General features: G+C 40.1%; 1 protein-coding gene across 3 annotated transcripts in view; it reads right to left on the bottom strand.

The window, feature by feature from the left end:
- Nucleotides 1-282: 282 nt before the first annotated feature.
- The window catches only part of epha7 (eph receptor A7), a 69,003-nt gene continuing 56,318 nt past the window's right edge, over nt 283-12,967 (bottom strand). For all 3 annotated transcript variants that reach the window (XM_061241273.1, XM_061241271.1, XM_061241272.1), the window contains 9 exons: nt 12,778-12,833; nt 10,628-10,753; nt 9,969-10,154; nt 9,414-9,475; nt 8,813-9,022; nt 8,064-8,213; nt 6,027-6,220; nt 4,883-5,038; nt 283-3,985 (listed from right to left, as the gene is read on the bottom strand). In XM_061241273.1, coding sequence (XP_061097257.1) covers nt 3,871-3,985; nt 4,883-5,038; nt 6,027-6,220; nt 8,064-8,213; nt 8,813-9,022; nt 9,414-9,475; nt 9,969-10,154; nt 10,628-10,753; nt 12,778-12,833 — 1,255 coding nt within the window. In that variant the 3' untranslated portion in view covers nt 283-3,870. The remainder of the gene's footprint in view (nt 3,986-4,882; nt 5,039-6,026; nt 6,221-8,063; nt 8,214-8,812; nt 9,023-9,413; nt 9,476-9,968; nt 10,155-10,627; nt 10,754-12,777; nt 12,834-12,967) is intronic.

Raw genomic sequence — 12,967 nt, 5'->3', positions numbered from 1 at the left:
ATCTGAGGAGATATAATCTGTATGCAGCCATTAAAGATTCCCATAAGATTTAGTTTAATTAGATTTTTTTCAATGTTGGAGGTCTGATAATGTCTTTTTAATGGCACCTTTCCTGGCACACACAGGACTCACGCGCATGCATGCGCGCGAACACACACACACACACACACAGACACAAACGCACGCATACGCACACAATCAGACACACACACCCATCTGCTTGCCATCACTTTGACGGAACAAATTATGTGCATTTCTTTTGAGACATAAACTCAAGGACGATTTGTCAACTTTCACAGCACACAGTCTGATTTAGTGTGGTGACTTAATTGCCAATGGATTCATTAAGATTACACCACAGTGACTTGTAATCCCATAGCAACGACCCATTAACATTTTTTAAAACCCCAATGAGAAACCAAAGGCAACAGACATCACCTCTCAACAAATAGCCCACTAATAAACAGCATTCAGGTGAGAGAATCCAGTGGGGAAAAAACAAGATTTCAGTAGAGATTGTATTATATTTCCAAAAATATATGTACAGTCTATTACAAAGGTTACAAAGCAAAAAAGAAATGTCTATGTAACAATAAATCGCCTAGGTTAATGATTTTACAGTTCTGCTGGAGGGGAAAATACTTCTGACCAGTGAATAATCTCAATACTCTCATCACAGAAAAATAAATAATACATTGACAATTCATCTTACTGTACATTAATCTAAAACAAAACAAAACAAAAAAATAAACGAACAAAAAAATGGAAAACCTATTAGCCATCTTTGGTCCTAAATGAGAAATTATGTACAACTGAAATTATCTGGGTGACAATAATCTGCAAGTGAGATAGAAAAATATAGTGCATTTTTAATGTATTCAGAGCTCACTACAGAGAAATGTGTGTAAAAAACAACAATATAAATTAAATTTACAAGTTTTACAATAGACCATATACAAAGTTTTTTTTTTTCTTTTTTTTTCTCAGATCTCTACGATCTTTCTGACACAATCAACAGTGCTTTACTCTTTGGAAACATCTGCCACACTTGTAAGGGGGTGTCCACAAATTCCAACATTTCTCGCTTTCCTATAGTCATTTTTCTCACCACGTATTTTTAACACTATAATCTCATGCTGGCCTACCATTTTCTGTCTCTATAGGAACCAAGACCCTGAGGGGAGGGGGCGGATCGGGGGGATGACATCACGGCCTGGCCTGTAAGGGCGGATGGCGGCTGGCCCTTTTGGTAGCGATGCGGGGTGACTAGGAGGGGGGGGGGGGGGGGCGGGGTTGCTGCTGACTAATGTGTTTATGCTGGTATTCAATTGAAAAGTCTGGCAGGGAACCAATTGCTGAGGTTTGCTGCGCAGAGAGAAGAGCGGGCCCGTGACACAGAGACCAGATGTCACGGTCTGCTTCCAAAAATCCCTTTGCGGGCATTGGGTAGACTTCCAAGGGTTCCTGGTTTGGTTAACCATATGGGTGAAAATGGCTCACAGACAAGTCCAGGCACAGGTCACGTTTCTGAACGAGTCTCTCACAAAGGAGCCATCGAGCGGAAGCGACCAGCCGTCGATTTTATGTTTAAACACAGATGAGTCCAGCTTTTCCGCCGTGGCTTCTGCATGCACGCATGCTTTCTGAAGCTGGCTTCCTATTGTAGTTCCCATACAGTCAACTCAAAACCGCATCCTTGACAAAATACAAGGACGTCAAGAGACAGTCACCTTCTTATAGAGAAGACCCATCTATTTTTTCTGAAATTATTTCAGCGTTTCTTCCAAAGTTTTTTTTTTTTTTTCCATAAACAAAATCAGATGTTTCTCAAAAATATTGCTTATACATCCATGCCTTTTTTTCTTCTTTTTTTTCAGAATTCTGAAAAGTTCGGAACAACCCCTTATGTCGTTCAATTTGAAATACCTACAAGTATCATTTTCTTAATATTAAGTAAAAAAGGAAATAATTTGTCAAAAGACTACAATTCTGAAGACAAAATTCAATGATAACACATTCATTTGTTGTACAAACAAGACTGCGATGGCACCAGTAATTGGCTGTGAGCACGATTGTGCAGAGGCCGTTTGCTGTCACCGTGCCCCTTTAAACTCAAAAGGGGGAGGGTAGAGAAAAATGATACACCTAGTTTCATGTACGTATGTTACAGCCACAGTACACAAACGCCAGGACAGTTTAAGCAGATGCGCATAAATAAATAACCAAAAGGCTCACCAGGCAACCTGCTGTTTGAAAAAGGTCAATGTATACTCCAAATCCACTCAGTGACTGAACGCACCCCAACACTACAGCATATCTATAAAACCTAGCACCGCAACATTTCAGAAGATGACATGCTTTCTCTGGAGTTATTATTGCTCTGTTTGGTCGAGTTAACCATACTGTTAATCGCACACAAACATTTTTTTAATCACTTCAACTTCTGAACGAAAGAATCAATTCTTTTCATATATTCAAGTTCTAGGTAGGATACCACAATATTATTGGAAAAAAAATCTGTTCCTTAAAGTAAACTTGAGGAAGATTCAACTACAAAGCATTTTTGCCTTACTGATACCCAGAAAAAACAAACATCAAACAAAGAAACTAAAACAAAATACTTAAGGCAGTGTTGCTTTCAGATAAGACTTGCACATTTTTTTTTCATTTTTTGAAATAATTCTAAATGTGTAAGTTACTATGAAAAGTAATACTACCTTTTAATATAAGCTGATTTTCTTAAGGTATCACTATAGCAAAATGTTTTTCATTATATTGAATCTGCCCTTTAGTTTCAATACAATCTTTCTATAGTGCTAACTGTGGAGTGTTTTTGTTAAATATTTAAAAAACAGGATTCTCAGAAGGTAATCCTTGTTTAATAAAATGAAATGATTTCAGTGGTAGCGTAAAAAATGTCTCCACATTTATCTTTGATATTCACAAATATATTTCATGATTTTTTTTTCATGGTATATGTAATGTTTCTGTACTGTTTTTCATTTTAGGGATTCCTTTTAAAAATCGGGCTATTTTTCTTTTTTTTTTATAAGTATGCTATAAACACCCCTGTAAGCTTCAAACATCCAAGTTTCTAAAATAGCAACTGCAGTGCAAGATATTACTTCCACCTTCAAGCAAAATCTGGGGCAAAAACTCTCACTGCAAACAATTCAAAGAACCTAGAATGCTTCAACACAAACTGGTCATGCCTAAACATCCAACAATACAGCCATATTAATCCACATTTTGGATGGGAGACTTTACCCTGTTGTCAAGTTCAAATGAAAGTAAAAAAACAGTAAAGAAATAAAGAGAAGAGAACAAATGTTATGTCTACAAACCACACCATATCATTATGGCTGACACGAATAAACAGAACTATAATAAAAATGGCATTGAAATCACCACCGCACGCAAAATAGCGTCTTCTATGTGGGCAAAATGTTTTTGTGAAATCCATATTGACTATGGCCATAGAGGAGGAAAACAAATGACAAAGTTCGAAAGGAACAAACTGAAAAGCCTCCAATTAAATCGCTCCTCTTCGCCTTTCTTGATATGTGGTTCAAATTTCCTCAGAGATTGGAAAATTCTGTATGTCCAGGTAGTTTCTCCTTTCTTCAGCGACCGGGAAAAGGTTAAGATCCTTCTCGTCAGTGGCGCCAAGGAACAAAGGAATGATTTATTTTTTATTTTTTTAAGTTCCGTAAATCCGTAAGACTCACACATGGGAAGCAACACGTTTTTTTTTGTTCGTTTTTTTGTTTTTTTGTATTCATTATTTTTTTTTCTATGATTGTCCACAGTTGTACCGTGGCATTGTTCTGGATGAGTCTTTGCCCCCATTGCGGGGGGCGCCGTTGTCAGTCACACCTGGACGCCCGTTCCGTGGAGGTGGAGCATCTGGGCCCTCATAGTCTGTATGCTGCTCATGATCTTTTTCTGATGCCCCACTAAAGTGATTCCCAAGCTCATCACATCCCTAGGAGAGACAACATCCAGTCATAAATCACTGTGCTCAACCACAGAGAGCCAAAACAACAAGGATTTATAGCCCCAGGTATTTCATTAAGTGAAAATAAAAATGAAAAAAGAAAATCATAAACCTGCTGCAAAGGCTTATCCATTAATTAGAACATAATTAATAGCACTTGCTAATATGAGGCTGATTCAAAAAACTTTGAATTCCAATCTTATTTAAAGTCTACTGCTGAAAAAATGCCAAAATTAACAGCCGGTGACCTGATTCGATATGTTCAACGATTGGCACCGAATGTAAATAAGCAAAACGTTTTACTCCTTGAAAACTTGATTTATGAGGCAATTCAATGGAATTGCAAAGCAGTTTATCCAGAAATTTCAATGGCCATTTCACAACAGCTTGTTTTTTGTGACAAGGACCACAACACTCTAGTTTTATTTGAAGCTGAACTAAATGAACCATATAAAAAAATCCTGTGTGAACAATAAAAGATACCCCTTGCCTTGAATTCATGATATAAAAATAGGGTCGAACCATTTTCCGCTATGACTGCAGTGCCACCCTGGAGATCACACTGAGGCTAAAATACATCCATGCATCATCAGGCCGTAGCTTAAACCTTAAGCTATCAAGGGCATTATTTACATTTTTGCACATAGAATAAATTAATGCCCATCCTTAACTTTACGGATTAGTGTTGTGACCAAACATTTACATAGTTACAAAAAAATATGACACTGAAATAGTTAAAATTCACAATATTTGAAATATACTTAATGGAGCCATTCTTTAACAAAGTTGTGGACTGCACTGTATAAAATGCCCACTGGCGATGTAATCAGTTGAACAAAAATGGTTGCCCACGATGACGGTAAGAGATGTGGACGGTATACTTACTCAATAGTCATCCTCGCCACGGATTCCAACGAGCTGTACCCAGCCGCCGTGAAGTTGTCTTTGTACCTCTCCATTTTGATGGCTTCCAGCCAGTCCCCCACCGAGCGGAAAGTGGTGAAGTCTGGTGTGTTCTGATCTAACAGGGGACTAATCGGTCTGAAAGACAGCGAACGTCATACGATAAGACAGGAATCAACCGACTAAATGGTCCTTTCTAAAACAAGAGAATACAAATGTTTCTTTTGATTCGTGTTACAAAAAAACACACACCAAAAAAACCCCCAAAAATTAAGAGAGACATACAGTAGAGGGGTGCCATAATCAACAATATTAATATAATATTAAATTAAACTTATTTTAATGTTATTCAACACACTTTTCATATGTTACAGTAGTATAGCATATAGAATATGACGATGAATTCCCCAATCGACCATCCCTTCACAGAGGCAGTAGTGAACGGCCGAATTAAGAGAAAAACTAAAGACCTTTCAAAATGAACACATTAAAATTGGGCATTAGGTCATGTCCTGAGTCTCACTGAGTGAGATCATATTTCCACTGTAAAGAGGATTTCATCTGACAAACGTCACAGTGGGATCCGGGGTTCCCACAGAACTTTAAAGTCACAGGAAGTCATTATAAGGATTTATTTAAAAGCATCTCTATTGACCATAAAACCATGGAGGAGGCTCTGGTTTATAGATCTTGCATGATTTATCTTTCATCTGTGGGCCCTTGCCAATAAATCAACCACTGAATGCTCTGAATGGCCTGCTAATGAAGTTATCAAAGGATTAAAATAAATAATGACTTGTTAACGCACACAAAATAGGGACAGCATTGCGGCCAGCACACCGTAAAAGCCATAATCATCGGCTTCGTACGGTTCAAAGGGCGTAAGAGTATTTCCCAAGAGCCAGGTGGTACCTTGTACATTAAAAGGGAGAGCCCCGACGTGCTTCAAGCCGGTTAACTACATGAGGAAGATAAGACTGCAGAACAGACAGGACAATGAAGCTATACAGACTCCATACCCGGAAACTTCACGGGGCTAGCCCGAAATAAGAAACACTGGAGCATGGGAAGCTCCATGAAGAATGAAGCAGGGAAAAAGACAGACTTTCGACAAGTCAAGAGTTACCTTGTACATGTTCCAACAGGGGTTTTTAGAGTGTTGGGATTGCGAATCATTTTATCAAGGATGCCGACTATTTGATCGAATTTGGGCCGGTCAGCCCTTTCTTTCTGCCAGCAGTCCAACATCAGCTGGTGCAGGCCAGGTGGGCAGTCCATGGGAGCGGGGAGACGGTAGCCCTCCTCGATCGCCTTTATTACCTAAGGGACCAAAAACGCACTACAGTTAGGCATTGTTCCAGTTATTTGGCTGACACTTTTATCTGAAGCGACTTACAGTTGAGTAGACTAAGCAGTGGACAACCCCCCTTAGCAATATGATGGTTAAGGGCCTTGCTCAAGGGCCCAACATGTTTCAAGTATAAGGCTGTTAGTTTACCTTATACTTGAATTCTCCTTTTCATCAGTTAATTACTCACTGGACAAGAATGTGACAGCTAATAATAAACTCTTCAAGAAAAAAACTAGGATAACCAGACACAGTTGCTTGGCATCAGCTTGTTAAAAAATACTGCAAGCACAAGTACACAATGTATAAGCACTCTAATGAGGAGATTCTGGAAACTTCACAACTAAATCTCCCTGTATAAGAAAGGAATTAATCTGTTACAAATGTCACTGTCTGCCGCAGCAGAACTTTCTGTGATCAATTAAGTATACAAGAGGGCTACTTCCTCTAGATGAGGCTGGTTCTTATCATTAAACGTGCGTCTGATTAAGAGACAAAAACACATACAAAAATATTTTACAGACCACCTGCTGACTACCATCTGGCTTTAAAGTAGAATATATTATTAATCTCTTTTAATTTGTGATTTGTGTACTTATTACACAAAGTATATGAGGTACATACTGTATTCTGCATTCTGTCTTGTTTTAAGTGTTTGCAGTGAGATCGTTTGGTTTTGACAACCTGCATACACAGGCATATGGACAAGCCGATATATGCATTTTTATTATTTATGTCATGCCAATTCAAACCCAAAAAAAAGGCGAAAATGTCAAAACAGTTAAATGCTTGAAGAAATGCAATTACTTTTCTTTCAGCCCAGGACATACACAGATGAATTGTTCTCCCCAATTTTAACGGGACAGAATCTGACACTGATGCATGTCAAGTTTCACCATGCCCAGCGTGCCAACTAAAGGGCTTCTACGGCTGTAAACATAAGTGAGTGTTTGAAATCACTGATGTTTGAAATGCGTGTTTTCCGGGGAAAAAAAGTCAAGAAGTACTTGAACGTGAAGCACGGATAAATGTGTTTAATGGAACATACCATCGATGTGCTATTTAAACAGACCACTCTAAGCGGATTTATAAACCCATGTTATGTCTAAGCAACTGCCTGATTTAATTTCTTGTGGAACAAACTTAGGTGGCTTTTAACCGGTCTATTGTGTGATTTTGTCTTTTTCAATCTTGACATTTGCTATTTAATCAAAGGGGCTTTACGGTTTGGCTGGGACGAGATGTATAAATCATGTTTAGCTCTCCAGCTTGGCATGTTTATCTTCTGCGAATTTTCAGATGCTTACATAATCTTTAATTTCAGCAAAGGATCAGACTAACGCAGAGTATCCATCAGGCACATACTAACAAACACAACGGGATTAAAATACTTTACATCATATATCTCATCACCGCTCTGTTGGAATTTTAATGTGGCCACACTCTTGTAAAGCCACTTTTGTTATCAGCAGGATGAACAGTTCTGCAATGTTCATCTGTCCAAATTTAACTAAAACAAAACAATGGCCAAAGAACCTGCCTCAAGTCTTTTAGGAGTACTTTACTATGATGGTATTGCTATGTTGTCAGACAGGCTGGATTATCATAACACATTGCAAGTTTAGTTTTTTCTCATTTTAATGAGCTTGGATTACTCACTCAGTAGAAAACATTAAAAAGAAAAATGTTGATAATGAAATTCTGTTGTACAGCCTTGGTGTGTTGTAGCAATGTACGCCTCGATTGAAAACAGCCATCGTTTGCACTTTCCATGACTTTCAAAGCAATAGAGCGAACATGAAAACAGCGACTCACATCTTGATTGGACATGTCCCAATAGGGTCTCTCCCCATAAGACATGACCTCCCACATGACAATCCCATAACTCCACACGTCGCTAGAGGACGTGAATTTGCGATACTGGATGGCTTCTGTTGCTGTCCACCGTACCGGGATTTTTCCGCCCTGTTCAGTAAAATGCAGATGGGGTAAAGGTCAAACTCATTATATCCTGCATCTTCCCCTAAAACATCAATTACAAAAAGTCGCAACACTGAAAACTGAATCTGTAAAAATATTCAAGTTAATAAGCTTTGCAAACTACTCAAAGGCAGTCAGGTAGAGGGCTGCACGATATATTGTATATTTATCGCTAAAGACTGCGATGAATGGTATTTATTTACATTTATATTATGTTAAATTGATTGGCTGTTCATGTGCTACAGGTTCAATAAAGGCATGTTGGAAATAATGTATTTCAATTTTTGTATTCAATGGGCATAGGCTATTCACTGTCTGGGGTCTATGTTAGCAGTGTACCTAAAGCAGAAAGACATAAGAACGTTATTGCAATCATATCGTCATATCGTTATTGCAATATTCAACACCCTTATCGTATGTCGGATATTTTTCTCATATCGTGCAGCCATAACCAGGTACATAGAAAAGAATGGGTTCATTTTAATTCTGATTTTAGCTGTGACTGTGTTATTTTCTTATTCTGCGAGGGCCCCAAAGTCGGGAGGCAGAGTCGGGAAAGCGAGAGTGGTGTTTAGTTCACTCACCGTCGTCGTGTAGACAGCCTCCGGATCGTCCTCGATCACTCTTGACAACCCGAAGTCGGACACTTTACATACGAGATTGCTGTTGACAAGAATGTTGCGCGCAGCCAAATCCCGATGGACGTATCCCATATCGGAAAGGTATCTCATCCCAGCCGCGATCCCCCGGAGCATCCCCACCAGCTGGATGACTGTGAACTGACCGTCGTGTTTCTGCAACGAAACCAGGGCAAACGTCAGACCATAGCTCACCACAAGTGACAAGACAAAACATTCTGTTCCCGAGCCATGTATTCTGTTCTTTTGCGATGCATTCTGTTCTTCAGCCATATCATGGCCTCTATCAAAGGGAATAATAACTGACATCGATAAAAATGTGTGCATATTAGCTGGGAATAACAATTCATGTCCACAAATATAAACATACATATCTATCATTATACTGACAGGCAAAACAAAGGATGTTGCACTGTCAATTTCTTTTTAACTCAGCAGTAGGTCATTCCATAATAATAACCAATAATCAAACTGATGAATAACTTGATATGTTTTCTTTAAAATGTTGCATAACACATTTCCGTTTCATATACTCTGCTTTACTCACCCTTAGGAATGCATCTAATGATCCGTTCTCCATATACTCGATCACAATCATGACAGGTTTTCCTGAAAATATGGATAAAAATGTACATAACTACTAGCGATCCATTTCCTCCTTTGACACTAAGTGCACATACACCTTGATTTAAACCAGGAGCACTGAAACCAAATATCAATATTACGATATTACATGCCTCAGGGTAATCTAACACTAAATAAGATCCATTCATGGCAGTTTTCCTGTCTTAGTTTAAAGTTAATGTATCAAACCTAACCAATAAATGCTCAGCTGCACGATCATTGGCCACCTTTATGCTCTCAGTATCTCAAATGTGTGTGTGCTTATTTGTTTGTCTGGAATTTTACACTTATAGAAACCATAGGCCATTACCAATAATCTTGGCTTCCTCAGTGTGTTTTTTCCCTTGTCATTCAGGTCAGCTGTATTAGGATTTTCTTTTGAATACTGACACAATTGCTACTTGGGTGAAGACGTGCACACTGCCATCTTCGAAATGAATCACATTTCCCAAGTCCTGGCAGAGACTACCGTCCTTACCACGGGTGACGACACCTTCTAGATGGACCACGTTCGGATGGTCGAACTGCCCCATGATGCTGGCCTCGCACAGGAAGTCCCGCCTCTGCTTCTCCGTGTAGCCGTTCTTCAGGGTTTTGATGGCGACGGACATGTCTCTTTTGCCAGGAAGCTTCAAGCGCCCGCTGCAAACTTCTCCGAACTCCCCTGTGTGAAACAAAGCCACTCGTGAAGCCACAGACTCCTGAGGACTATGCCTGGCAAACAGGTGAGTTTGCTGGCAGGGACAGCAGCTGCGCTTGTAAGAAGATGTGGATGCGGGTCTAGGACTTGTTGTCACACACAAGAGAGAATGCTGTAACTGGGACACAGAAAAGGACGTGCTGGGTATGTAGGACTACAGGCTCAATCAAATCCCTACAACCCGTGTGACAGTGATTTATCGTCGGTGTGCGTGTGTTTTTTCTTTAGCCAAAAGATTCAGAGTACGTCTTAATTGAGACACGGTTTTTTTTTTCCCCCTATTTTTTTTTTTCTCCCTATTCTTGACTCTGTACTATTAATAAACAGAGCAGAAAACAGCACCCCAATTGGAAATGCAAATGTTTGGCTGTCAATGTGATGTATGGTTGTATCGTGTGGCTAAACAGGAAAAAGGACCGGGAGGCAGCGGGGCTCACCTGCGCCGATAACTCTCTCGATCTTAATGCAGGAGGCGTCCAGCTCTTTGGCAAACTGGTGGACTGCTCGGTTCGGGTCCTCATAGGTTTCGGGGTCGATGTACGTTTTGGTGCCTGGAAATTTAACTGTAGAAGGGTAAGAGGATTACTGTTACGATTAAATATGCACACTGCGCACTGAACGCCTGACAGACGGGCGGTTACCAGGGGCAACAGTTCGCTAGGACTCTCTAAACAGTCCATTGATGAAAAGCATCAGCATCAAAAGGGCCTTTTCGAAAAACCGAAACCATATTTTTTTTCCTATCCGAATGATACATACTATGAAAGAGCTATTATATACCCCTTTCAGACTTTCTTCAATAGGAGGTTGATGGAGATATTTTATCTTCAACTAACTTTCAATGTGATCTAAATGTTTTATCTACAACCCTTTTCATTTTCTATGAAATAATTGCAATCCAACCGTGTTCCTTAATTGAAATTCTGTGAAACACAGGTAATTTGCAATCTCTGTTTTAGTATTAGGATTCCCCTTAAATGAATATTCTTTCAAATGTGAAGGGTGACAAAAACAGCAGATGAATTACACGTTAGTGCTTTTAACGCCATTAGTTTCAACATGAAAGAATTGGGAGTTCAAAAACAGTTAATTTCAGAGAGTCGCTGTATTGTTTCTTAAGTACAGCTTGTAGCATGGGAATGTGTAAGGTCAGGGTTTGTCTTCTCCAAACAACCAAGAGATAATGCAACTAAAAAATAAGGTTTAACACACAGCCATCTTGTGCACCAAGGCCATGCAGACGAGAGGATTGGTCTTCCTTTCTTGCTTTGTTTCACTGTGGTTTTCCATTAGGCGTAATTGTACATTTCAAAGCTCTTTGCTTTCCATTTAATTTCCTGGAACTGTTAGACAAAATAACGTTTGCACTTCTCATTCTACTTCCAACATTACCTTAACGTATTACATTATGTTAGGGCAATTTAATGTCTTCCAGTGACCTAATTTGTTCACATCAAATTTCCCTTATTACAATATTACCTGTCAACTTCAATCCTGCGAGCTGTTTAATGCTGAACAAGTAATGCATGCGACAACAAAACATGCAGAAAATAAACACGCTAAAATAACGTAATTAAATCACTAATAAGCTCCAGGCGGAATCCTGCCTAACGGAAAACGTGCTATTTTCGGAGCCCTCCAAACCATGTTGGCCTATCCAATAACATAAACAAGAATGCATTCAGCTTCGGCGAGGAAGCGATGCCAACAGATATTTTCTGCACTCGCTCCTGTAATTGCTTCGTCCATCCAAGCTGTCACCGGATCAGATAGGAGACGTCTTATCGCAATCTTCCCAGCTACGAGGCAGACAAATTGGGCCTACAACTCGAATTTACGTGCTATCTGGCTTCTGTCGCCCCGGCGGCGTTCCGTCATTTAATATCGCTGGCCGTATCCCCTTCATAAGATCCCGAGGAGGGGGCCCTTCTTCCACGGGTGGGCCTCGGCGCTCCCGAAACCTGATCCGTGGGGTACTTAGCGGTGCCCGGACAATCTTTTGGCCACCCTGACCCCCCTGCACCCCCCACCACCGTGCGACACCCTGACCCTTTGTTTCGAAATCAGCAGTTTGCCTACAGCACAGATCATTACGGCTTCGCCGGGAAGCTGTCTGCGGCGGCATCTCCAGGGGGATCATTAGGGGCGGTGTGAAAAACTTATTGGTAAAGGAGCCAAGGAGGGGAGCGGCGGGATTAAGAGAACGGCGTTCATCTCGGCACAGAGCGCCGGGAGAAGGGCCCCCGCTCTCCCGACAAACCGCCGCATACAGGACGATGCATTTTTAATGACGTTTTTTTTCCCTCTTTTCCCTTTAAAAAATAAAAAAACTGTACAGCTTACACTTTTCGCGAGATTTATTTTAACGTACAACGTCTGGAGGCCTTTTTTCATCTCGACAAATCTGCCCGTTTAATGCCAAACAGATGTTCTCATTATAGTTTTATTTTGAAAAAAAAAAAAAACAACAACAATTAAAGGAGATTAAATGTTGTGGGAGTTCCGGTTTTCGCGTGAGCTTTCTCGACGAGGCGCGGAGGTTGAAACGTTTAGCGTTAGCTAAAAGCTGATGAGGAACGACACTCACATTGAAAGTACAGCTCCTCGTCTCCCTCTTGGTCTGCTTTGCTGTACCCGCAGTGCCTTCAGAGGGGAAAAGCGAAAGCAAAATTCAACAGAAAGTCAAAGAATCACGATGTAAGCAGAAAGCAGAGTTGTGCACTGGAAGTCTTTGATTACAGGAGCAGATAGCAGCTCTATCTAAAGGACTGCATATG

The sequence above is a fragment of the Conger conger genome, chromosome 5 (assembly GCF_963514075.1).
Source record: "Conger conger chromosome 5, fConCon1.1, whole genome shotgun sequence".
Classification (NCBI taxonomy): domain Eukaryota; kingdom Metazoa; phylum Chordata; class Actinopteri; order Anguilliformes; family Congridae; genus Conger; species Conger conger.
Note: the sequence above shows the minus strand (reverse complement) of the source record. Positions and strands in the feature narration are given on the sequence as shown.